We start from the raw sequence: 27,337 nt of genomic DNA on the forward strand, positions 1-27,337 counted from the left end.
ATGTCTTTGCCAGTAACCTCAGCAGAACATAATGTGGGGCTTAGGGTTGAAGTTCCATGGGCATTACAAGTCTAGGGGAGAGGACCAAATTGGCTTCCGAAGAGGATGGAGTGGAAAGATTTAATTATCAGATCTATACTCATTCAGGGGGAAATTGCAGAAGAAATGAGTTTTGAAACAGTGCACTGTTAAGATCATTATGCATTTCCATGTGGATTTTTTTAAATTAAAAAAAATACGTATTTTAGAAGTTAGTTCCTCCCAAGAAAGGTATACTATTTCCCCTCTTATATGTAACTAGCTTTCCATGGTAGCCACAACAGGAAAACCTCCCTCTGACAGTTGATGATAGCTGGCATAAGATCACAGTTGATTTCTGGCTTGTACTCTTATCTTGTGTTTCAAAACCAGGCCTAAACCCTGAAACCTGAGCTTGTCTGTTGACATAACCTGAAGCTGATTTTTCTGTTCACCTACAGGCAGGCTGGATAGGTGAGTGCCTTTCATTTCTCCAGGGTATGGTCTTACTGGAAATGTCACTCCCCATTGCCTCTCGTTGGGGTCATCCTAACACCGCATCTCAAATACCACAGTAATTGTCCCAGTAATTGTCCAAAAGCTCCTGTTGTAATAAAAATCAAGGCCACCTTATGTAACTTTTAAACTAACCAGATGCAGGTGCATTAAACTGGCTCATTTGCTTGGGAGATATCAGAAGCATATAAGGAAAGCCGTGCTGGATGAGGCCAAAAGGCCCACCTAGTCCAAAATCCTGTTCTCACAGGGGCCAACTAGATGCCGTTGGGAAGCCCACAAACGGAATCTGAGAGCAACAATCCTCTTCCTCTTTGAATACCAGTTGCTGCAAATCACAAGGCTCACTGGAGGTGGAGTATAGCCATAAGCTAGCATAACCTCATCCTCCATGAATTCATCTAATTTTCTAAAGCCATCCAAGTTAGTGGTCATCATTAGCATCCAAGTTAGTGGTCATCATTAGCTCTCATGGAAGCAAATTCTGCATTTTAATTGTGCGCTGTGAGAAGAAGCTATTTCTTGTGCTAAACAGAGACTTGGCTTTATTAGATGAGTTCTGGAATTATAGATACTCTGTCTCCATGGTTGTCACAACATGCTAACAATATATTATTTGGCCTGCCATGGTAGTGATAGCAGTGTTGAAGACTCACTTAACACAGTGAGTCTTCATTCAGTGGCCATGTTGAAAAGATTTGTCCTGCCCTTCGTGCATTTTTGTCTGAACTTGGGTTTTCTACCGTTAAGTTTTACAAAGCCAGCAACATTTGCAGAGGGTGTACTGAATATATTTATGACCTTAAGTCGCTCCTCGTTGAAGCTGGCAAGCCTTTTAGTCTGAAGGAGTCAGTGGCATGAAGGTCCCTTTTATATTCTGAGGTTCCTGTAAAATACAGGAGCAAGCAATGTGATTTAAACTGCCTTGCAGCTGTAAACTCTGATTTCCCCAGAAGATTCCTCATCTGGCAGAACAAGTTTTGCCACCTTTGACACATAGCTTCAGACGGCATAGGAGGAGGGGCAGAAAGTGTCAACAGGTTGCAATAAGCAAGGAGAGATTGTTCTCCCTTATGCAGCGGTGCATTGATGCACAGCCTTATTAAGTCTTGTCAGCTGTATTAAAGAGAAACCTCATTTCTCAGAAGAGTATGCCAGACAGTCAACACTGCTGTCTGTTCTGGCTGCCAAGGGCTAGAAAGTGCCATTGGGTGACCTTGCCAGCTTGACTGAGGCAGCATTTTCCAGACTTCAGAACCCTGGTGTAGCAGCAAGTGCAAAAGTAGTGACACATAATTAGCTCTGATAGTAGGTGCAAAATAAGATGACAAGCCTGTAGAAATGTTTTTGCTTTTAACTGTGCGAATGTGTGTATATGATGCAGGTGGCGCTGTGGGTTAAACCACAGAGCCTAGGGCTTGCCAATCAGAAGCTCGGCGGTTCAAATCCCCGTGACAGGGTGAGCTCCCATTGTTCGGTCCCTGCTCCTGCCAACCTAGCAGTTCGAAAACATGTCAAAGTACAAGTAGGTAAATAGGTACTGCTCCAGCAGGAAGGTAAACGGCATTTCCGTGCGCTGCTCTGGTTCGTCAGAAGCGGCTTAGTCATGCTGGCCACATGACCCGGAAGCTGTACACTGGCTCCCTTGGCTAATAAAGCGAGATGAGCGCCGCAACCCCAGAGTCGGCCATGACTGGACCTAAAGGTCAGGGGTCCCTTTACCTTTACCTGTGTGTGTATATATGGGGGGGGGGTGAAAACTACTGGCTCTGGGCTGCCGAGCAGGGTGCCTTTTTTAAAAAAAGTGGGATTCCCACATTTATTAAAACGTTGCCACCCTAAGCTTCTTCAGGAAGAAGAGCGGGACAGAATTCAAATAAGTAAGTAATTTCTGCTCCTTAAAGTGGATTCCTGGTGGTGTACGGGCTGGCAGAGAGCACAATCTATAGGCATTTTGTGGCTGAGACCCAAGGTGGTTAGTACTATATGGGGACAGGATTGTATAGCTCAGTCATGAGAAGGAGATAGCTTTGAAGAGGCATAATCCCATTTTGTAAAATATTATTAATAAAGCTGGGCCCCTCTGGATGCAATTTTATTTGTGAACCCCAATATTTATCCTGTCTGACACCAAAGGCCCAAGATCTTTAGCCTCTAGTGCTGCTTGAGTTGTGCCAGGTGGGTTGTTGGTCACACTCACCTGGATTTTGTTCTCCCACCCCGCCTACCTTCCAGCTTTCGTCTTGCCTGTAACGGGGAGTGGGTGAGTGCCCCTGGTTCACCCTATTCCATCTGTTCTTGGGGGTTCTTTATGCAAGGAGCTGTCCAGCCCCACAGAGATGCTGAACGCCTATGTGGCTGAATTCAGCCCACTTCCTCATGACTGCTGTACTGTACTGATCCTGTACTGATCCAAGATAACCGAATAAGAGTGATATATACCTCCGTAAGGTTTTAAGCACTGCCTGTTTATTACAGAACTTGAGAATATTGGAAGTTTGTTTCTCTGCTGCACAATGCCTAGCTATCACTTGTATAAATAAATATTCTGGATGTAAAATTTTAGACTGGTTGGTCACTTATTTACATTCAAGTTATAAGCTGGTTTTGTTGTACTGAGAATTTGGCATGGTTTAGCAGGGTCTGAAGCTGAAAAAGGGCATGCATGAATACCCATTTGGCATCTTGCCCTGAAAAAAGCAAGCTGGTTTATTTTTGAGCCTTCTCTTGTACTTAAATATATGAAAACAACTGATGGTGGTGTTAATCTCCCTAGAATAACTTTCTTGGGCCACTAGCTTAGCCTAACCTACCTCACAAGATAGTGAGCCCAGCTGTCAGTGTTTATATTAAGCATTTGGGTGGGGTACATAAAATTAAACCTGAGTTACAGTACATTGTCTACAACAAAAAATGTCTCAAACTGGCTGTAATTGATTTGTTTGTAGGATTGTACGATTTAAAAACAGCAACACTGAATGTATTTTTGTTACTTCTGGAAATTTTTTCAATAAAAACATATATTTAAAAAAAAAAAAAACAATAACAGTATTTGTTGCTACTATTTCCTTCTGGGTAGGCCCATTACTGCCCAGTCACAGACTAAAATTCTGAGTTTCTTAATTCTCCTGGTTTGCAAAGCATTTTAAGGATAAAATTGCCTGCATCTGCCAGGACCTTGACTCCAGTTACAGCAGATGAATCTTGAAAGGTGCCCAGAACACTGTCTAGTTCTGTTGTGTTGGATGAGTTTCAGTTAGTAAGGCTCAAGGACGTGGATTAGGTGCTTGGATGGGTCAAGGTGACCACTCACACTCTGAATCCTTATACATCTTGGCTGATAAAAACTAGCGAGGAGGGAGCAGCTGGCTGGGCCAGGTAGGAGATTAATGCCTCCTTGTGAGAAGGGATGGTCCCTGCCTGCTTGAAGAAGGCAGCGGTAAAATAAGTATCAGTAAACAAAACGAAGAGAAACCCTTACTGGATTTGGAATATCTTAAGTAATTACCAGCCAGTTACCAATATCCCCTTGGGCAAGTTTCTTGAGTCGTGGACCAGATCCAGATGCTCTTGGAGGAAAATGATTTTCTGGATCCGTTTCAGTTGGGGTTTTGGCCTGGTTTTGGCAGAGAAACTACTTTGGTCACCTGGTATGATGATGTCTGTCTCGAGAGAGACAAGGGGAATGTCTTAGTTGATTTTCCCCAACCTCTCTGTGGCTTTTGAGTTACACTTAATTCCGTGTATTGCAACCTAAGCCCATTGGAATGGTTCTTCACTCTGGGAAATGTGGAATGTATAGTACACGCTTCGCTCTCATGTGCAATGTTCATACAGTCACAACTGTCTTTAAGTTGTGCATACTATATATATTTTGGCGCACTGTACTTTTCTCTGGCTGATTCTTCAGGACCAGATTTTGAGGAAGCATCACACTTCCTCTCCTGAAATGTGGTACAGTACTTCCTCAAAATCACTCATTTCTTTTAAAAACAAAACAGAATGTTAGTTGTAAGTAACCCCATTCAAACCAATGGAAGAAAACACAGCTATTAATGGGACCTATAATGCAAGATTAAGCATGCTTACCCAGAAGCAAGTTTCACTACCCAATGTCAGTATGCTGGAGTAAAGCCTAGCACACTGATTTCAGCTACTGCTCGTTTAACGTTACCTGAGAAAATAAAGGTTACTGTCTGCCAAGAAGATAGGAAATTGACCAAATTCCTAGAAAAGATCCCCAAACCCCTTAAAACAAACAGAAATAGGAGTGGGACTCTTGCTCAGGAAGCATGGAAGGCAGATGGAGATGCATTCCTGACATATTTAATTCCAGTGCATATTTCTTCTACACAACACCATGTCTGCTTTTTTATTAGGACCTTAATTCTGCTTACGGCAGGAGATGCAGCTATTCATTTCTCTTGACATCCATCTGTTTTTACACTCAAGTACCTCATTAAGATAAATCTGTTCACTCTTTCTCATTCCAGCTGATCTTTCCTTTTCTTTTTCCTCTCATCTTACTCTTAAGATCATTTGCTTGTATGTGGGGGCGGCAGTTTTAGTGCATTATATATAAATTGAGTCCTGTTCTGCTATTATTGCTAAACTTCCAATAGATTTTTGTTCCTTTTGGAACATGAATAACAAAATACTGCTCTAATCCAAGAATGGAGTTTCTGCCATGCCTCCAACCAGATACCTGCCATTTCTGTCCAAATTTTCTTGCATGTCCAACCTGAGCATGAGTGCATTCTAACTTGAAAACGTTCCTCCTGCATTTTGCAGAGGAGCAGTTTTTAATAGAATATAAAGGGTCAATAGTACTGCAGTGTAGTGAAGAAGATGCTTAAAATGATGAACTTTGAGTACTGCTGAACAGGGAAGAATGTCTTAAACACTAGGCGATGCCATGTGGATTTTGCCTTCAGTCTTCAAAACATCTTGACCTCTTCTGAAGATGTTTAATACTGTTATTTTTACTTTGTCGAGGCAACACAGATTTTGCTTGTAAGCTGGTTTGCAGAGAATTGACCGGCTGGAAGCCGAGGTGTTGCAACATGATTCTAAGCATGCTTCCCACTGCTTTCAAAAGTGTGTCCTCTAATACACGTAGTCCCTGATGGCTGCTTTAATGCAAGACATTAAAATGAGCAACGGCTATTGCATTTGGAAGTGTTATTTGCTAAGCTGTACACAGGGCGATTTCCCCTGCAAGATACAGGGAAATCCCAGCATAATATGAGGAAAATTTTCCCCTATACCCCGTTGCTCAGAAATCAAGCCTATTTCCTCTCTTATGGGGCATATATAAGATTCCAGCCCCATTTTCTTGGCATATTTTATTTATAAATCAGCTTTAAGCAGAACTGTCACTTGAGGAATCCAATATGCAAGTATTCCCCCCCCCCTCTCTTTTGGGAGCGTAATCTCCTGACCTATGCTGGGAGAGCCACAAAGACTCTGATGTCATACTAATTTAGAAACGCTGGAGAATGGATTCCCCATCCCTTGTATAACATTGGGAAACCTTGTCCTTTTCCCCTTGAGGGTGTGGGTAGAATCACAGTGAAATAAAAAATGGCTGGCTATTAATGATGTGTTTGCTCGTTGAGCAAGGAGTATATTCTGTTTTTAGATGATGCAGGTGTGTCACAGCAGCCCTTCTTACAGCCTGCTCTTCTGCTAAAAGTGCCCAGAGGGTGCTGCACAACATACTCATAAAACCACGTTATGTAACCTCTGAAAGTCTAGCAAACTGTTTCTAAAAGCAATAACAAAGAATATGCCGTATAGTTAACACTTGGGGGGGAAAACCTAACAGTAAAAAGATTCAGGTAAGTAGCCGTGTTGGTCTGACGCAGTCAAAATATATATATAAAATAAAAAATCCAGTAGCACCTTAGAGACCAATGAAGTTTGTTCTTGGTATAAGCTTTCGTGTGCATGCCCACTTCTTCAGTAAAAAGATGTTAACACAGAAATGAAACTTGGTGTTGCCTATTAAAAGCCTGACAAAATAAGGAGCACCTTCAATTTCTGTTAAAAGACACATAAAAAGCAAGCTGGACATGCTGACAGCAGAAGAGCATTCTAGAGTTGTGACAACATCTTAGAAAAGGCCACATACTTGGTGCTTTATGAATGACCTGAGGTGGCTCTGAGAACAGGTAACCTGGCCCAGAGTTATGGGCTTTTAAGAGTATATAACCAGTACTTTGAATTGAGCCAGAAAGGGAGTATGACGCCAGTGATGGCTTTAGGGACATGTTATTCCCTTTCATGCTCCCTCTTAAGAGAAATCAGCCGCCCTTATTCTATATGATAAATCTGCAAGCTATGCATATTCTGTCATAAGTTGCCATTCTTTAGTTGCAGACTAAACATATAGAATAAGAGAACAAGAAGAACATATGTTTAGAGAAGATTGGAAAACGTTTATTGAATATATGGGGGGAAATTAAGATAAATTCCAGTGTAAATAAGTTTTGATAGATGCAATAATGGAATATTGAGTAGTTTAGTTTTTCTAAAATATGCAGGGATTTATGATATGCAAAATGAACCATGGAAAGTGAAGAGAAGCCACTGATACTCGAAGGCTGTGTAAAGGAGTATTTTAAATTGTAAAACAGAAAATTAGTGTATTTTTTGTTTCTGTGGAAGCCGCCCAGAGTGGCTGGGGAGACCCAGCCAGATGGGCGGGGTACAAATAATAAATTATTATTATTAGCATGCAGACTAAGGAACGTATGGCGGCAAGAGATTGAGATCTGGTACAGCAAGACCGACAGATGTAATATATATTTCTATGGTAGCAATTCCACTGCCGTGGTTCAGCTTAGATCAGGCCACAAATATCGAACCAGCAATAATAATTGAAAATAAAATGAAACCGGTCATTTAAAGGGGGGAGAGGAGCAATATTCTAGATTAACCAATCAGCCATACAACCCTGAATTTGAACCTGCATAATGTAATATAAATTAAAAAATATATATTTTCCTAGGGGTGACGTCTACTACCGAGGCCAGGACGACTCTTACTAAAAAGCTCGCAGACCAGGCGCATGCGCCCTAAGCAGGGTGGGAGGGGCTGGGGCCGGCCAATCAGAGGAGCGGCAGCTCTCGCGCGCCGTCCAACGGCCGCTCAGGCCCGCCAGGGCGCGTGCCCGGACCTGCCCAACGGGGGAGCGTTTCATTCCCCCCCCGCCCGCGCGCGCTCCTCCCGCCTCCCTCCCGCTACGTCACTCGGGGAAGACGAAGGAAGCCGCCATGTCGGACGCGGCAGATTCGCCATAACCTTTTCCCTGCCGCGGCCTGCCGGCCGCCGTTTTAATAACAACAACAGCTTAATAATGCGCGCCCGTGTATGGATACGTATTTATTTATTTTTAACAAAATATTAGGGCCCCTCGAATTTGAGAGCAGGGTATGGCGGCGGCGCTTCTCCTGAGGGGACGAAAGTGCTAGTTCTTCCTCTCTTTTTTAATTCTGCGGTTTTGATTACCACCCCTCGCCCTCCTCATATCCGGCCATGGAAGCCCCGTCGGCAGGTGAGTGCGGGCGCCGAGGGGGGCCTTTTTTAATATATGGAAATCGCCTCGGCGGAGGGATTCCGCCCCCGCGCGGGGCCTGACGGGACGTGGCGCGAGAGTCCCGAGCGGGCGTCGTCGTCGTCACGGGCACTTCCGGTTCAGTGGTGGGCGGGCATGGCGTCGGCCGCGTCGGGGCCGGAAGTGGGCGTGTGCGCTTGCGCGCGCGTCTGGCTTGTCATCTCAGTGCGCAAACGCGCCTGGTTGGCTGTGTCCCTCAGGGCGGAGAAAGCGAGTTTTTCTTAAGGACGCGAGGAGAGCGAAGCTGCCCGATAGCCTCCTCCCACGGTGGAAGAGCCATTTCGCCCAAACGCGGGTCTCGAACCCACCACCCTTCGCCTTGAGAGTCTCCTGCTCTACCTATTAGGCTCTCCAGCCGCCGAGGCTTTGGAACGGGAAACCTCGTTAATGGAATACAGAAGCCTAACTGTGGCACCGAGTGAAGGAAGCGCTGCTTTTTATCTGTCCCCAAATTGCCCCATCGAAAACCTAAGCCAAAGCTGCTCTTCCTGCTTTTAACTGAAATTGAAATAATTTATTGTCACTTGTGCAACTCGTATAGGGACGCGGGTTGCGCTGTGGTCTAAACCAGTGTTTCCCAACCTTGGGCCTCCAGATGTTTTTGGCTTACAACTCCCATCATCCTTAGCTAGCAAGACCAGTGGTCAGGGATGATGGGAATTGTAGCTGGAGGCCCAAGGTTGGGAAACACTGGTCTAAACCACAGAGCCTAGGGCTTGCCAATCAGAAGGTCGGTGGTTCAAATCCCCGTGACGGGGTGAGCTCCCGTTGCTCAGTCCCTGCTCCTGCCAACCTAGGAGTTTGAAAGCACGTCAAAGTGAAAGTAGATAAATAGGTACCGCTCCGGCGGGAAGGTAAATGGTGTTTCCGTGTGCTGCTCTGGTTCTCCAGAAGCGGCTTAGTCATGCTGGCCACATGACCCGGAAGCTGCACGCCGGCTCCCTCGGCCAGTAAAGCGAGATGAGCGCCGCAACCCCAGAGTCTGTCACGACTGGACCTAATTGTCAGTGGTCCCTTTACCTTACAACTTGTATACAATGAGATTACACGAGCACCCCCCACTCAAATCTCTTAGTCTTAATTCCCCTCATTTACTGACACACACCCACCAAACCCGAAAGTCAGTTGCCCTGTTGTTATCTTTTCATTCAGCAGCGTAACAGCCCACGGATAGAAGCTGTTCTTTACCGTGTTGGTGCAACTAATCATGCTTCTATATCTTCTGCCTGAGGGCAGGAGATCAAGAAAGTGCCGGCCAGGGTGTGAATCATCCCTGAGAATTTTCCTCACTCTCCTGAGACAATGTTCTTCCACTATTTCATCCAGTGGATTCACGGGAAAGCCCATAATATCTTGTGCTGTATTCACCACCCTCTGTAGGCACTTCCTATCAGATGATGTCAAACCAGCGTACCACACCGTGATGCAGTATGAAAGGACACTTTCTGTTGTTGACCGGTAGGAGGAGATCATCAAATGTTGGTTGACATAGTTCTTCCGCAATGCCCCACAAGTTCAAAGGGGGAAGGAAAAAAAGAAGCTCATTTCCACTTTTCCTAGACCAGTGGTCCTATGCCCTATGGGCCACATTTTCCGAATAAAAATTTGCTCGCACCCCACCTAATTTTTTTTTTTATTGATAAGATACACTGAAAAGGAAAAGCAAAAACTAGCAGTGCTGGATTTTTTGCGTAGAATGCAGCTGTTTTATAATATGACCATGGGGCATCCAGAATGTATAAAACAATGCATCTGCTTATTCTGGAGTTCCATGCTTCATATCCTTGCATTTTGAAAAAGTTTTAGCTAGCCTTTGCTGTTGAAGTTGACTTGTTGTGGGTTGTCATGTATAACAAGGATCTAAACTTTTTGTTCTAACCCAGTGCCTAACTTCTGAGTTGTCACACTGGGGGTTACAGTGGTACCTCGGGTTACATACGCTTCAGGTTACGTACGCTTCAGGTTACAGACTCCGCTAACCCAGAAATAGTGCTTCAGGTTAAGAACTTGGCTTCAGGATAAGAACAGAAATCGGGCTCCGGCGGCGCGACAGCAGCGGGAGGCCCCATTAGCTAAAGTGGTGCTTCAGGTTAAGCACAGTTTCAGGTTCAGTACAGACCTCTGGAACGAATTAAGTATTTAACCCGAGGTACCACTGTATTATCAAAATTATGTGGACTCCTAGAAACTACATCACTACTAAAACGAGTTCCTGCACAGGTGAATAGTCAGATTCCTTTTGAGATGCAGTCCTACACACTCTTACCTGGGTTTAAGTCCAGGGTAAGTAAGTGGGGTATTCTACTGAGTAACTATGTGGGGTAGCTCTGTCGGTAGAGCATGAATCTCTTAATCTCAGTCGTGGGTTTGAGTCCCATGTTGAGCAAAATATTCCTCCATTGCAGGGGGTTGGATTAGATGGCCCTTGTGGTCCCGTTCTATGATTCTATCTGTCCATGGCTTGCTTTCCATAAGCCTTCTGTGCATGTAGTAAAGACATGCAAGGCTTCAAAAGCAGGAAGACCTACTAGGCACCCTTTTGAGTACCTGGCCCCTCGAGCTTTAGAAGTTTAGAAATTGCAAATTGCCATTCCTATGTATGTAGAACTTCCGTTTATGATGCCTCTGTCCTTCTTGCGTTTCTGCTATAGCCTTTTCCTGTTTGATCTCTTGGATTTGCTGCCATTTCCTCCACCCGATCCTATCCTGTTGCCTTTTGTGCTTTGGGGATGACTTTTGTAACTACCAATACACCTCTGCTGCAAGTTCTTTCTTTGAATTGTCCTCTTTTTGTTCCGCCTCCTCATAAAGAAAAATCACGATAGACTCCTGAAGAAGCTGTTTTGTCAGTGCTGCTGAAAATATTCCCCCCCCCCACACACTTGGGTCAGCCCTCCTTGGAATAACATTTGCCAGTGTGCCTGTGGTCTTGAGCTCTGGATTGCAGCTGCTGCAAGCGGCTGCTAGAGGTTGCTGTTTGCACGCAGAAAGAGGCTCTTTCAAAGCAGGCAGCTGGATGCTGGATGCCACGCTTAACTTGCAAGCTGTTGGCTTAATAATCATGGTTGCTAATCAATTAAATAGTTTTGGCTGATTGATTGGATAAAAGGCAGGCGATTAATTGCAGTTAAGTAAAATCTGCATTATGTCCAAAACAAAGGGTGGGTGCCTTTTTGAGATTTTTGAGATTGTTTTCTTCAGCAGTGTTTGCATGCCCAGTAAAGTTCAATGCTCTTCATCATAGGGGAGCCTCCTTGAGTAGAAAAGACTCCCTGTTTCAAATGTTGCAGATGCAGGGAACCTTTATCATCCAGAGCAGAGAGAAATGAAAAGAGTAGAGCAGCCTTAGAGAGGGGTGGGAAGGCAGGGGCCTTCAGTCCTTGCAACTGCCTCATTGGGGCAAGTCTTACTGGGAAGGGTTTTTAGGATCACTAGGCCTGCGCTGCTTTGGTTTCTTTGAATAAAGAGTTAACTGCACTGGCACCATGTTTTTTATTGCTCTTGACACTTCCCTCCCCCCTCCAAATAACATCACAGCAGGCACCCAGTATTTAAAACAGCAGAAATAAATAAAAGCAATTAAAAGCTATCAATAAAATAGTTAAGAAATAACAAAGCAGCTGTAAAACAGTAAATAACAAAGCAGCTATAAAATAACCATAAAATCTTAGCTGCAGCAGCGTAAATCAATTTCTCGTTCAACGCCTGTGCAAATAGCCGCTCTGTAAAATAGGTGCCAGGTGAGTAACCTCAAGGAAAGGCCCTTTGCTTTGTCCTCAGCTGCCTTACCAATGGGGGGGGGGCATGGGGCTGGTGGCAGGGCCAAAGGAGTTAGCTCTTCCATTGTCTGGAGAGTCCGATCGATTGTAAGGCTGAAAGTGGCTCCATCTATTATTAGCGATGATTCTAATTATCCTTAGGTCTGAGGATGGGTCACCACAATGCAACCAAAACCAAACAGCAATCGTACATCCAGGCAGAAGGAGGGCACCCCATTTTGGTCCAAGAAGGAGAGGATGAGGTGCTGTCTTTATGCCAACCACTCTTAAGCATTCATCTGACCCCTGATGGCAGAGTGTTGCTTGGTGTAGCAGAGGGAGTCTCTGAGGTTTTTCCCTGCAGTTTGAGAACCAAGGTACAGCTTTGTGTGAAGCAAGGAGCCCAGTCTATCTCCTCCTGCCGTGGAATGCAGCACTTGCAAGAACAGGGCATTGTAAGGAAATTAACAGTGAGATCCTACATGTTTACTCAGAAGTAAGTCTCACTGCATCTAGTGGTGCTTACTCCTTACTAAGAATGTTAAGAATTGCAGCCATGGGGGGGGGGGTTGACTGATACAATGACAACAGTTGATCATTATTTTTTGTTGATCTTCAACAAGTCCTTACACCAGTCTATTGTCCCACCCTGCCTGAAGTCGTCAACTATTGTTCCTCTGCCTAAAAAATCCACAATCAGTAGTCTGAACGACTACAGACCAGTTGCACTGACTCCAATCATCATGAAGTGTTTTGAGAAACTGGTGCGCCGTCACATTATTTCCTGTCTTCCATCAACTTTTGACAACTACCAGTTTGCATACAGGGCAAATAGATCCACGGAAGACGCTATCACTACCACTCTCCATGCTGCTCTGTTCCATCTGGAGCAGCCGGGGAGTTATGTGAGGCTGCTGTTTGTGGATTTTAGCTCTGCTTTTAACACTATCCTCCCCCATAGACTGGTGTCCAAGCTAGAGGCGGTTGGACTCTCCAACTCCACCTGTCTCTGGGTTTTGGACTTTTTGTCAGAACGTTCTCAGAGGGTTAGAGTAGGGTCACATATGTCCACAGCCCTTAGCCTTAACACCGGCTCACCACAGGGTTGTGTGTTGAGTCCCCTGCTCTATACTCTCTATACGTATGATTGTACAGCCATTTATTCCAGCAACAAAATCATCAAGTTTGCTGATGACACTACGGTGGTGGGGCTCATTTCAGGAGGGGATGAGTCCGCCTATCGGGACGAGGTGGAGCGGCTTTGTGCTTGGTGTGGAGAGAACAATCTGGCTCTTAATACGGCTAAGACCAAGGAATTGGTGGTGGATTACAGGAAAAAAAAGGCGGACATTCAGCCCTTGTATATCAACGGGGAACGGGTGGAGAGGGTGGCGGAATTCAGGTTTTTGGGAGTGACTATCGATCAGGGCATGACTTGGAGCGCAAATACCACTGCTCTGGTGAAGAAGGCCCAGCAGAGAATTTATTTCCTCAGACTTTTAAAGAAGAACAATCTGAGTGAGAGACTGCTGGTGTCCTTCTACCGAGGCTCCATAGAGAGCATTCTCACATACTGTATTTGTGCCTGGTTCTCCAGCTGTACAGCTAGGAAGAGGAAGGTGCTCCAGAAGGTCATAACCACAGCCCAAAGGATTATTGGTCATCCCCTCCCATCTTTGGAAGAACTGTACGGTTCCCGTTGTCTTAGGAAAGCAAACAATATCCTGCAGGATGCATCTCACCCGGGACACAGTCTGTTTGTACTACTGCCTTCTGGCAGGAGATACAGAAACATCAAGTCAAGGACAAATAGACTGAAAAATAGTTTCTATCCAAGAGCTGTGGCCTTCTTAAATGCAGTAACTCGATAGTGTGACCTGGGAGTTTGATGGGTGTGGGTGTGGGTGTGGCTGGAATGTGGTTTGTTTGGTTGTTGTTGTTGTTTTGCTTTTGTTGTTTTTAAGGGATGGCATCCAATTTCGTTGCACTTGTGCAATGTTGCACTTGTGTAATGACAATAAAGAATCTATCTATCTATCTATCTATCTATCTAAGTAAGTCTCACTGCATCTAGTGGTGCTTACTCCTTACTAAGAATGTTAAGAATTGCAGCCATGGGGGGGGGGGGGGTTGACTGATACAATGACAACAGTTGATCATTTTTTTTTTCACAATGCTTTTGTGAAAATAAACTAGTCCTGAAATAAATTAGATTTTAGGTTGGTAGGAGAAGTTTGTGTGCAGCAAGCTGAATAATTCCACTGTCGTTCCGCTCATGGTGTACCTGCATACTTAGCCGATTAACAGCTTCTTTGATTCTCTGCATATTTTATTCATTGTCTAATTAATTGCTCTGTTGACTTCCCCTCCTAGTTAATTACCCACAGCCTCCTCATCAATTCCATTCATGCTTAATTTGGAATTTTGTTTATTTGATTCTTTGCCCTTAAGTGGCTGTTTCTGTTATTGTCCTGTTGATTCCCAGCCTAATTATCAACTGATTTATCAATTACCCGTTGCATATTTGTTCAGCTGCTACGGGGATCGGTGGCAGCCTTATTATTATTAGTAGTAATTATTTATACAGTGTGCTGTGTGATTTCCCTCTCCAGTACCATTCATCCTTGCAACCAATATGAGAAGCTGTTCATTATCATTCTGACTTTACGGGCAGGGAATCGGTTTGCAAGCGTGAAATTCGCTCAACTAAACCACAGTACATTATAGCACCAAACTTCTTGGCACATGTAAGATAAAGGTACCCCTGCCCGTACGGGCCAGTCGTGTCCGACTCTAGGGTTGTGCGCCCATCTCACTTAAGAGGCCGGGCGCCAGGGCTGTCCAGAGACACTTCCGGGTCACGTGGCAAGCGTGACGAAGCTGCTCTGGCGAGTCAGCACCAGCGCCGCACACGGAAATGCCGTTTACCTTCCTGCTATAAAGCGGTACCTATTTATCTACTTGCACTTAGGGGTGCTTTCAAACTGCTAGGTGGGCTGGAGCTGGGACCGAAAGACGGGAGCTCACCCCGCCGCGGGGATTCGAAACGCCGACCATGCGATCGGCAAGTCCTAGGCACTGAGGTTTTACCCACAGCGCCACCCGCGTCCCAAGATAAGTGTTTCTAAATCCGAGCTAGGTAGTTCAGATCTGCAAGCTTTCTTCTTCGTCTTCTGCAAAAAAATGACTATCTTGAGAATAAACAGAATAGAATAAAAGCCTTTAAAGCATGCATGAGGATCACATGTCCCAACAGATAAACCCCAGCATAGCCCACGGATCAGGATTGATGGAGTTTAATGGCTTTGGTCCTGTATACCTGAAGGAGGATCTCCACTCCAATTATTCATTCTGAGGTCCAAATCTGAGTGCCACACACTTCCAAACAGTAAGGCCTGTCCGGAAAGCATATTTTCCCCCTTGCCATCATAGAGAGATAAGAGCCAAGAGAGTGTAGATGACGCTCATGATCCAATAGCATGAGATAACCGTGTTCCGTGTTGGATGGATTCCATGGGCATAGCATTATGTGAATCGTGCGTGGTGTAGTGAAATACAGTACTGGAATGTTCATCAGCATTTCAATTGCTCTGAGAGGTGCTGCTAACGTACAGGAAGAGTACAAATGCACACTCCAGCAAGGTGCACCATGTGCCAATGGTTCATCTAGATAACTTTTTTATTCCTTTCTATTGGCAGTAGGCGGCTATCCAGGGCACCCTGCATGCCTCCAGTTCCCACTGTTATGGAACTATGAGTGCAAGCAGAGTGACAGTGAAAAACTCTGGGCTTGTACTTTTTTGAGGAGGGGGGGAATAGCAGCCACTATGTATTGCTTCTCAGCAATCAAACCAAATTAACAACAAGAAAGATCTTGACTTGAATAGTTTCATGGGTTTCCTTTTTTCAGATTAACTGTTAAAACGGGAAAAGAAGTTAATAACCCACTTTAATTTATGTTATATTTTCCAGGAAACAGATCCATCTTTATGTGCAAGCTCTGTAACTTATTTTCCCCGAACCAGTCACAACTGCTGTCTCATGTCTCCGAGAAGCATTCCGAAGAAGGGATTAAGGTGGATGACATCGTTATTCCTCTCAGACCTCTTACGACGCCGGCAAATCTAAATAAAAATGGAGAAGGTACGGCCAGACATCGGCAAGGATGCAAATAATTATTACCACTGTTCTTTGCATTATGTTAAATTTATAAAATTGCTTCAGCCTCAGAAACGACCATATCTGCTTAATTCATGACAGCAGGAAAGTCTTTTGCTTAATTCATGAACACTTCCAACTGCAGTGATTAAATGTCTCTGCATAAGGCATGGAAAGCTTTGATGGTTTCATGAGTCTGCCAGAAGATTTGTTTGTTTCATGAATTATAATATTTGCTTAATGTCTGCAACTTCATATGTTGAGCTGTCCCCCTTCCTTTTCGTAAAAGAAAAGAAGCCTTAATTAAGCAACTTCACAGACTCAGCTTTGTGTGTGTATGTGCATGAAACCTCACACAGCTGCACTAACTGTTCACGAACAAGCACACCCCCAATCCATTGCCTTTCATTCACATTCATCCCACAATCCCCCAACACCCAGTTATCCTGCTTTCTCTCCCCACCCCAGGACTTTCCTTTTCCTGCCACCTCTTCCTTTCCCTTCCTTAGTGGCCCAGCCACAGAAAATGTCCTTCGGGATGATGCTGCAGTTGCCACCCTCCTTGCTGGGGACTACAAGCTCTCTGCCACCTGATCACCTCTCCTTGTTCCTTTCACAGTTGCGGCTGAATCATCCTCCCATACAGCTTGCAGCAATCATGGCATCCCAACCACGAAGAGATCAGGTGGTTGGGAGGCCAGATGCTGTGGTTTGGGCATCTTTCCAGAGGATGCTCTAGCTCAGTGATGGCCAAACTTGGTCCTCCAGCTTTTTTGGGAACTGCAATTCCCATCATCTCTGACCACTGGTCCTGTTAGGTAGGGATGATGGGAGTTGCAATCCAAAAACAGCTGGAGGGCCCACGTTTGGCCACTCCATGACTGAGTGTCACACATGAACCTGTCTGCCTGCCTGCTGGCCAGTTATAGTAGTAGCTGGATTGCTGAATGCCAAACGAAGCAAGAGAAGGAATGGGAGGCTACCTTCTGCAGGTCTGGAATTGTTTTTGTGTGTCCAGATGAGAAGTCAGTGTCTCCAGACAGACTTCAGCCCCCATAATGTGGGTGCCATTATATCTGCTGCAAGGCCGCCATTACGGGGGGGGGGGGGGGAACCAAACTTCCATCTGGCAAGGAGACAGCACTGCAGCTGTAACGTGTAGCATGGCTCACAATGTGGCATGATGCCCTCCTGTGAACGTCACCACTAGAAATAAATGGCAGCAATGTGGAGGCTTTCTTTGTGATGGTAGCTATCACATTCTTTGTGCCTAACTACCAATGAGAGGGAAAATTCAGGCTTTTCTTGGAAAGCCACCAATGCAACACAAAATAAATAAAACTGCAGTCATTTGATGAGCTGATTGCCTGGATGTTACGTTGGTGTTTGCAAAAAATATATATTAAAATCTGTCCCGTGATTCATTTCAGATAATAGCTCTCTTTTTATGCAAAGACAGAACAAGGACTATTCATAATTTATAATGGAAAATTAACACTGGTGCTATTAAGCAAAAAAATTAAAAAAACAAAAAAAAACCATGCAGCAAAGGTTGAACAACATTGCTGATGAAACGTCAACTCCACCACCGAAATAGGGTGACAATTTCAACTTTTCCTCATTTTTAAGAACAACATTGCCCCCGATGATAAAGGATTTCAGGCTTGAAGTCATTACGAAGGCTTCCTAAGCCCAGTTTGGCAACTGGATTTTACAAAAGTTACCAGCTAAGCCATCTGTGGCCTAGAAAAAGAGGGAAGGACCCACATTTGCAAAGCTGTTCTGCTCAGTCGTCCAGAGGCAGTTATTTCCTGGCACAGACAACCTGGTTTGTTTTTTTTATTTTTACACACCTGCATTATTGTATAAATGATATCAAGGCTCAGGGGTCAGTGTACTGGAAGAAGCATCTGTTATTGCTTATTGTTGATTTTGGGTGATATCCAATGCTACTCAGACTCGGAGCCAACCCATTTAGCATAATTTCTGTTATTTCAGTGGTTGGACTCTTGATGTGACTAACAATGGATATCACTCTTTAATTATTTTATATTGCATTTTTTAAATATTGTCTTGTTTATAAGTCAACCAGGATAGCTATAATAAATCAAATTAATAAATTAGAAATACCTTCCAGTTCATATCTAGGACTCGATGTACAGACCAAATTCAGTTTTGCTGCTCATTGAATTAGCTGGCTATTTGTTCACATATGTGGTAACTGCAGATGTGGTACGGACGATAATATTTCTAATTTTGTTACCCTTTTCGGGCATTCTTTTTTTAAAGGGAGTGGTGTCCATCTTCTGACTCCCACACATTCATTTGGGGTTTAAGAGACATGTAGGCTCTGTTCTGATCTCCAGTGAACATCCAACACATGGAGATTGAGTGACCCACCCCCCATGTCTTGGATTATTTCACTTGAGTTGTGATCTCCCTGAATGGCAGAAGCCACTGTGTGATGGGCCAGTCATTTACTGCTTGAAAATATTACCTTCAAGTGGTGATGCAAACTTGCTTCCACAGTGTATAATTTGTTATATGATGGAAGGTAAAGAACATGTGTAGTTTTTGCTATGGAATTTTAATGTTTTGTCTTGAGCTATCTCCCCACTCATGGCAGGGAAATAATCTTCAGATCTTTCTGTGCATTTTGTGAAGTCCTGCTCCTCGGGGTATCAAGACTTTGTGAGACCGTCATTCATTAGAGTTATTGTTTTTGAAGCGCTCAAAACTATCAAGGGTTCTACGAAGATAAAATCAGCAGGCTTGCAATCTATTCCTAGATGCAAATCAGCTAGCTAAATGTTACACTTACAACCACTGTCTGATAAGAGTGATTTCGTGTTGTTGGGTTTTTTGTTTTTTTTTTTTTAAATGGCAACTTTGCTTTTCCTTTTGTATATGTGTGAATAGCGGCACAGCTTGTTATGACTATACCCGGTAGGTCCATTCCCGCCCCCCAACACTTTCCCCTATGTATTCTGAATCTATACCAAATAATTAATGAAGCTCAGTGCTCTAAAAATCCAAGCACATGTTAGTCACATTCCAAGGGAATAATGAAAATGTAGGGTTTGTTCCCCCCAGCACAGTAGCCACGGTTTTGCTATTCTGCAGCAACAGCATTTAATCCTCCCCGCCCCCCCTTTTCCCAATGCATGCCTGTTAAAGAATTTACAAAATTACATAATTATTAGATGGCACTTGGATGAAAAATGTGCATTGGAGAAAGAACAGTATAAAGATTTTTCTCTTGACATAGTTTATTTCTCAATTTCTTTTTGAAATGTCATCTCTCTGGATATTAGTCTAGGCAGAATGTGTTTTCTCCACTTATGCATGGCTTTGAGTGGCATTTTCTGGCCTCCCGAAGTCTAGATGACAAAAGAGCCGGTTCTCCCCAGCTGACAGGCAGGCAGGTTTCATAATAGATTAGATGAGGGCAGTGCTTGCTCTTTTTCTATACCAGGAATGGAGAGGCTGAGGCCCTGGGGTCCAATGTGGCCCTCCAGACCTTTCTGCTTGGACCTTGGAACTGTCCCCAGACTGCACACCCCCAAAGGTTTTGCTTTGAACCTCTCTCCCCCCCCCCCCATCTGGCTGGAATATGCCTGTGAACTGCTAATGCCCCTTGACTGAATGGAGAAGAGAGAGAAGGGGGGGGTGGGATATGTGTAGAAACAAATACACAGGGAGATTTTGGGCTTTGGCCTTGCTGACCCCTGGCATGTGACCTTCAAAAGGTGCCCAGAAAGGATTTCAGCTGTCGGACTGTCAAGGTTTCTGCACCCCTGCCCCAAAAACCTACATCATCACACCTGGAATGGAAAATGAGGGGACAGAGTTAAATGGACTGAACAAAAGCAGTAAACTTTGGGGGGAAATATAACCCTGCCATGGTCAGTCAAGGCAAGGTCTCCCTTTGGAGACTTGCTGCCCACTATGAGACCCTAGAAATAGCTGCTTAGAGAAATCCAGACCCCCCAAAAAATGTTTAGTTTTTAATGTGCACAGCTTTAGAATCGGAAGTTCCAGAGAGCTCCTTGTCTTAATATTTTTCTCTCAAGGGCTGTCACGGGGAAGAGGGAACAAGCTTGTTTTCTCCTGTTCTGGAGAGTAGGTCTCGAGCTGTTGGCTTCCAGTTTTAAGAAATGAGGTTCTGACTAAGCGTCAGGATGAACTTGACATTAAGAGATGTTCAACAGTGGAACAGACTCCCTTGGAAGGTGGAGGCCTCTCCTTCCTTGGAGATTTTTAAGCAGAGGTTGAATGGCCATCTGACATGGATGCTTCAGCTGAGATTCCTGATGATCCTTGGACTAGATAACCCTTGGGTCCCTTCCAGATTATATGATTCTGTGACTCCAGGGCTCATTGGTGCTCCAGTCTTAGCTACCCTATCCCCTTGTAAAGCTGCACCTCCTGCACATAAATGCAATATCACAAGGAAGAAACATGGTATCTTGGCTGCCGCTAGAAGCAGCAAGCGCTTGGGACACAGGGCAGCCCTTTGGGGTATAATCTTGGGACTTTGGCTGGCCGACCCCATAATCCAACCACCAAACCTATAGTACAGGCTTCCTCAAACTCGGCCCTTCAGATGTTTTGAGACTACAGTTCCCATCATCCCTGACCACTGGTCCTGTTAGCTAGGGATCATGGGAGTTGTAGGCCAAAAAAACATCTGGATGGCTGCGTTTGAGGAAGCCTGAAATGTTAAGTCTTAGGATACTCGAATGCAGGAACAGCCTTGAGGTTAGGCACTCTTGGAACGAACTCGCCTATTACCAGTTGAAAGAACAGCGTAGGTGCTCATTAAGCCCCATGCACAGCTGCTTGACAACTTCTTAACATTCCCCCCAACAGAGCTCCTCGTAGTGAAGAGGAAAAGAGGCAGGCCGAAAGGATCGACCAAGAAATTTTACGCTGATGAAGAACTGGCAGAAAGCAGCCACTGCGCTCCAAGTGAGGCTGCTCCAGTGGGACCTGAGGAAGGAGGGGAGTTGACAGAAGTTCCGCCAGGCAACCTGGAATGCCGGAAGTGCAACCGGAAATTCTCCAATTCCCGGCAGCTACGGAAGCATATCTGCATTATCGTCAAACCCGAAGATTTGGAGGAGGAAGACGATGCAGGTAGATGAGCTTTCTCTTGTGTTTTTCTGAAGGCATGTGCTGTGATCCACAAAAGAACAATACGTCTGCACATGGGGAAAGCCGACATACACAAAGTTGGTGTTTTCGTTTGCTAAGTCTACTGTTGTGGCTCCTGTTGCCAGCCAGGCAAGCTGCTGTTGAATGTTAAGGATCATTTAGGATTGATCTGGGCAAATTCAGGAGAACCATGGTCTTACACAGTTTGGCCCTGTGGCTTCACAGCTTGACAGCTGTAGGGAGGTATTGGAAGATTACAGAAATGAGCCTTAACACTCAAACTGTATTGGATGGATGACTTTGATATATATAAATTTTTATTAATTTTCCAATACATTTATACATTTTTAACCAAATTGTAACAAAACATCTCTTTTGGACTTCCTTCAGCTTCCCTGGCAATCATCCATATTTATCTCTTAATTACGCATTCCCTTTACGCATATTGCCATTTGTCTTCCCTCACCCTTCTATTTCTTTTTTGACAATATTTCTCAGTTTTTACAGCGCCTCTCGAAACCCCACTAGCGTTGTTTGTATATCGCATACATTTTTCAAATACTCTACAAACTTTCCCCAGTCTTCAATGAACCTTTGGTCTCGGGCATATCTGATTTTCCCAGGTAATTTGTCCAGTTCCGCATAGTCTGTCAATTTCAATCTCCATTCTTCTATTGTCGGTAATTCCTCTTGTTTCCATTTTTGAGCCAATAAAATCCTTGCCGCTGTAACTGCATACTGAAAGAGTTTACAATCTTTTCTTATTTCTTTCCCTGTAATTCCTAAAAGAAAGGCTTCTGGTTTCTTCACAAAAGTAAATTTTAACATCTTTTTCAATTCATTGTAAATCGCATCCCAGAAACCTTTCACCTTCTTACATTCCCACCACGTATGGTAAAATGTTCCTTCTTTTTCTTTACATTTCCAACACTTATTACATGTCTTATACATTTTTGCTAATTTTACCGGTGTGATATACCATCTGTAAAACATTTTCATAACATTTTCCTTCAACGCAGTACATGCAGTAAATTTCAGATTTTCTTTCCACAATTTTTCCCAAATGTCAAATTGTATATTATAACCAAAGTCTTTGGCCCGTTGTATCATTACCGATTTAACCTCTTCATCTTTCATGTTCCATTCCAACAGTATTTTATACATTTTTGACAGAATTTTACATTCATTATTTATTATTTCTACTTGAAACTTTGAATCTTTTTCACCATATCCACATTCTTTTATGTCTTTTTTAAACATTTCATTAACCTGTAGATAATGCAACCAATCATATACATGTTCTTTAATTTGTTCATATGGCTTTAACTTCCATTTTCCCTCCTCTTTAATCACCATTTCACCATATGTAATCCAATTGCCTCTCATATTAATTTTCTTTACACTCATAACTTCTAACGGAGATAGCCAGTGTGGAACTTTTGGTTCCAGTAGATTTTTGTACCTGTCCCATACCTCTATCAACGAATTCCTGAAGATGTGGTTCCCAAAACCTTTATGAATTTTCTTCTTTTTCTGTCTCAACCTTTTTATATTCCATTCCACTTCTTTGTTTATTATCATTGCAAATTGAGTTTGTAAGGTCTTGATTTCTTGTTTGATTTTTAAGTTGTTTGGTTTTCTAATTAGTTTTTGTTCATTGTCCATAATCTGCTTCAAAATTTCTTTTTTTCCCTTTTCTCTATTTTTATTCCTCAATGAGTTCTGCTGAATGAAAAAGCCTCTCATAATTGCTTTACTTGCGTCCCAGACCACATTCATTTTTGTCCCTTTGTTGATATTATCCACAAAATATTCAGTTAGTTTCTTTCATGCTTTTTCTAAAGTTTGATGATCATCTAATAAGTATTCATTGATTCTCCATCTATAAGTCCTTTCCTCAAAACCTTTTAATTCCATTTTTATTGGATTATGATCCGAGATTACTTTAGGTTGTATTTCAATTTGTTGGATTCTTGGAGTCAGTTCATTCGAAACCCATATTTGATCTATTCTTGACATTCACTGATTTGGTTCTGAAAAATAAGTGAATTGCTTCTCCAATGGGTGTCTGAGTCTCCAGATATTGATCAAACCGCAGTTCTTAGTCATCGTAAAAAAAAGTCTTAGGTAGTTTCCCTTCCTTATTTGTTCCTTTTCTTAGTCTGTCCATTTCCAATGAAACCACCCCGTTCATGTCTCCCATTATATTTTTTTGATCCATATAATCAAATAGTTTTTCTTCCAAGATTTTGTAGAAATCAGTCTTATTTCCATTAGGTGCATATATATATCGAAAATGGCAACTGTCCTGGAGGGGAGTGGTAGTAGAGATTTTAAACAAAACGAAACCCCAAACGCTCCAATGAAGAGCAAGTTCAAAGTGTGCCAATTAAAGGACCAAAACATGTACTGCAGATTCACCAGGGAGCCCCCTCCAATTACGAATGCACGACACACGGCGGAGGAGCCAATTAGGGACGCTGAACAGAAAATATTGATGGCTTGAACAGTCTAGCTCGAAATGCTGTTGAACATACTGATTCATATGTCATTGACAGCTGCCTTCCTCAACAGTAGAGACGTGAACATCCCGTAAATGGGAGTGTAAATTCAGATGCAGCATAGCATTAAATTACTTGTGCATGCCACACTGGGATTTAAATCGCATAGATCTGGATACAGGAGGTCAGTTTATTAGTTTGCCAAATCAAAGTGCCAGCTGTTCAAACTGATTGCTTAATGTTTCTTAGGAATGCAGAGCCAGAGTAAAGACTATTCATCTCAATCAGGCTATTGCGAGGGGGAGGGGGGAAATTCTCAATAAAAAACTCCACATTTGTTTTAGTCATTCTAAGTCAAATGGGCTTGCCGTTCACCCCCAAACAGCTTGTAAATATAGATGGAAGGCAGAGGAGGAGAAAGCAAAAAGTCCAGATTGTGAGGAGCTGGGCAATGCACCCACTAACAGGGCTTTTGTGGGGCTCCTTTTCCTGCAGCTGTCATCTGGTAGGGTTGCTCAAGAACTGTGGCCAGAAACGTCTTTTTTGTTGTTGCTGTTGTTTAGTTGTTTAGTCGTGTCCGACTCTTTGTAACCCCATGGACCAGAGCACGCCAGGCACTCCTGTCTTCCACTGCCTCCCGCAGTTTGGTCAGACTCATGTTTGTAGCTTCGAGAACACTATCCAACCATCTCGTCTTCTGTCGTCCCCTTCTTCTTGTGCCCTCCATCTTTCCCAACATCAGGGTCTTTTCCAGGGAGTCTTCTCTTCTCATGAGGTGGCCAAAGTATTGGAGCCTCAACTTCAGGATCTGTCCTTCCAGTGAGCACTCAGGGCTGATTTTCTTCAGAATGGATCGGTTTGATCTTCTTGCAGTCCATGGGACTCTCAAGAGTCTCCTCCAGTACCATAATTCAAAAGCATCAATTCTTCGTCATTTTTATTATGGCAACCCTATCATCTGGCCATCATAAACTGTACCCAGTACCCTCATCTTTGCTCACGGTATCGTTCACACTCTCCAACGGTAGTGAAGTTCTATTTCCTCCGCATAGTGTTACGTGTGTTAACCCCATTTCAAATGCCATTTCCCACCTTTGCAAGCAACCTCACTGTGCCCATTCAGTTCTTGCACTGTAGGCCCCCCACTCTCCTGCATCTCAGGCTTCGACTGCAAAGCTTTCTGAGGTCGCAAAATTTTTCCCTTCCTGCTTCCTGATTTTGGCATTTTAGAAGCTCCCCTTACCCCCATGTCAAAGTGCACGAGGGACAGTAGCAAACATTTTGCAGGCTGGTTTCTTTTACAAGAACAGAGTGGAACACCCAGGGAAGCCGCTGAGGGTGAAACTTTGCCGCGCAAGATGAGAATCCACGTGTTCCTCCTTTTACCTTCTTTCCGATGTTTGCTCTTTAGGTAATGATTCTGACGTTGACCTTGACAGGAGGGAAGATGAGCGAGAAAGAACGCCAAAGAGGCAACGGCTTCAGAGAACCGAGAAGAGCCTTTCAGCGAAGGATGCAGACCAGCTCTCGGGAGCTAAGAATCCTATTATAAGTGTAGTTCTGACAGCCCACGAAGCAATTCCAGGTAACTGCTAACTGTTCACTCCTAGAAACTTTTACTTCAGGAAGCCATTAAAATAAAATGAACAGCTCCAAACATTTGCAATCTGAAGCAGACCTCATCATTCCCTTTATCTCATCATAAAGATTCACCCCCCCCCAAAAAATGTAGCTCTTAAATTGTAGGCAGCTGCATTGCTGCAATTGCAGTTTAGAATCTTGAGAATCTCTAATTTCATTTCATTTTATTTTTCTTTTGGTGATCAAGATTGCAGAGGGGGACAAATATTGAAGATATGGCAGAGTAGGTGATTCACATCATGACTTCAGTCAGCAAGGGGGAAAAACCTGGTTTAAAATTATTGATTTCAATCAAGTTTCCTGTTGATACTTTATATGTTTCCTAAACAGTGGTGCAAATTTGACCATTCCCTTTGGCCCCTTGTCTTAAGGTATTAGCTTACATAAATATTTACAGTTTCTTTCTTTTTTTGTTTAATGATATGTACTATTATTGCATGCTACCATTTCTCTAAGGAGCTCCAAAGCTGTGTGTGAGTTTTTCACAATGTGTCTACTTGCAAAAGTGCACACACATTTTTTGTTAACCATGCGTAGCCCCAGAACTCAGCAGTCTGCAAAGATTTTACAAGCTGGCATCTCATTTCAATCCTGAATCAAGTACAGTCTTAAACTTTGACCAAAAGTCTTTTGGGAAGTAGAAGGGGGCAGGGAGAAAGGCTAGACATCACCTGCTCTTTTCTCCAGCAACACAAGACACCCATTAGGCTTTTGAGATGTAGATAAACAAGTTCTTCCCTCCCCTTGTTTTGTACAGCGGTGGATTTCAAGCTGTTGTTCTGATGTTAGATGTTCCAGAACAGTGGAAGCTGGAGATTTTTGCAGGTTTTGTCATGCACAGTTCATTGCCTCTCTCTTTCTCTCTCACCCACATTGATTTCGCCGATGCATCTATAGCAGTGGTTTTCAGCCAGTGTGCTGTGGCACCCTGGGATGCCTTGAATGATGGTCAGGGATGCCGTGGGCAACACTGACCTCTGTCCCTCTTTCCTTCCCTCCCTTCCTCTGATGCCCTCTTGCACCTCTGCCTCCCAAAGAAATCTGTCCTGAGAGATCTGCATTGGCTCCCAGTACATTTCCGAGCACAATTCAAAGTGTTGGTGCTGACCTTTAAAGCCCTAAACGGCCACAGTCCTGTATACCTGAAGGAGCGTTTCCACCCCCATCGTTCAGCCCGGACACTGAGATCCAGCGCCAAAGGCCTTCTGGCGGTTCCTTCATTGCGAGAAGTGAGGTTACAGGGAACTAGACAGAGGGCCTTCTTGGTAGTGGTGCCCGCCCTGTGGAACGCCCTCCCACCAGATGTGAAGGAAATAAGCAGCTATCTTATCTTTAAAAGACATCTGAAGGCAGCCCTGTTTAGGGAAGTTTTTAGTATTTAATGCTGTATTGTTTTAACACTTGACTGGGAGCTGCTCAGAGTGCCTGGGGACACTCAGCCAGATGGGCGGGGTATAAATAAATTCTTCTTCTTCTTATTATTATTATTATTACACAGCTAATGTTGCAGCAGCCCTGGCTACAAGCTCCCCAGGCGGATGTTGTCTCCGGGGCTGTCCAGAAGGTGCTTCCCAGGCCCCTGTGGGGCAGTGTGAGGAGGCACCTCTCTTTGAGGCAGGGGGCCGGAAAGCTTAGAGACCAGGGGCAGCAGCAGCGGCTGCCCAGAAAACTCCCAAGCAGAGGGGAGAAGAGAGGAACCCTCCACAAGGGAGGGTGTTTAAATGGGGTGAGGGGCTGCTGACTCTGCAGGCAAGGGGTGTCATAACTGGGCTCCTGAGCCCCACAGGGGGGTCGCAGAAAGAATGTAGTTGGTCAAGGGAGCTGTGGACCCAAAACAGGTGGAAAACGTCTGATCTATGGAGATGTTTAGGGCACTGTAACTTTTTTCTTTCTACAAACCCATAAAGACGTTACTTAAATAACGCAAAATTTCCCTAGAGAGTTTCACCAGACAGAAAAAGAGAGATTTA

General features: G+C 43.9%; 1 protein-coding gene and 1 long non-coding RNA gene across 3 annotated transcripts in view; one reads left to right on the forward strand and one right to left on the reverse strand.

Annotated features, from left to right (window-relative positions):
- Window positions 1–981: 981 nt before the first annotated feature.
- LOC309349173 overlaps window positions 982–27,337 on the reverse strand; it is a 688,744-nt gene continuing 662,388 nt past the window's right edge. The window contains exon 3 of the long non-coding RNA XR_014159795.1: window positions 982–2,178. This is a non-coding gene — a long non-coding RNA (uncharacterized lncRNA). The remainder of the gene's footprint in view (window positions 2,179–27,337) is intronic.
- The window catches only part of ZFAT (zinc finger and AT-hook domain containing), an 83,976-nt gene continuing 64,406 nt past the window's right edge, over window positions 7,768–27,337 (forward strand). The window contains exons 1-4 of one of the 2 annotated variants that reach the window (XM_081874002.1): window positions 7,768–8,092; window positions 15,883–16,053; window positions 20,941–21,207; window positions 25,138–25,311. In XM_081874002.1, the coding sequence (XP_081730128.1) occupies window positions 8,074–8,092; window positions 15,883–16,053; window positions 20,941–21,207; window positions 25,138–25,311 (631 nt within the window). In that variant the 5' untranslated portion in view covers window positions 7,768–8,073. Of the gene's footprint in view, window positions 8,093–15,882; window positions 16,054–20,940; window positions 21,208–25,137; window positions 25,312–27,337 lie in introns of those variants that run through there. The other variant, XM_081874003.1, reaches the window with a different exon arrangement.

This window comes from Podarcis erhardii (genome assembly GCF_964252035.2).
Source record: "Podarcis erhardii genome assembly, chromosome: 8".
NCBI classification, from domain to species: Eukaryota; Metazoa; Chordata; class Lepidosauria; order Squamata; family Lacertidae; genus Podarcis; species Podarcis erhardii.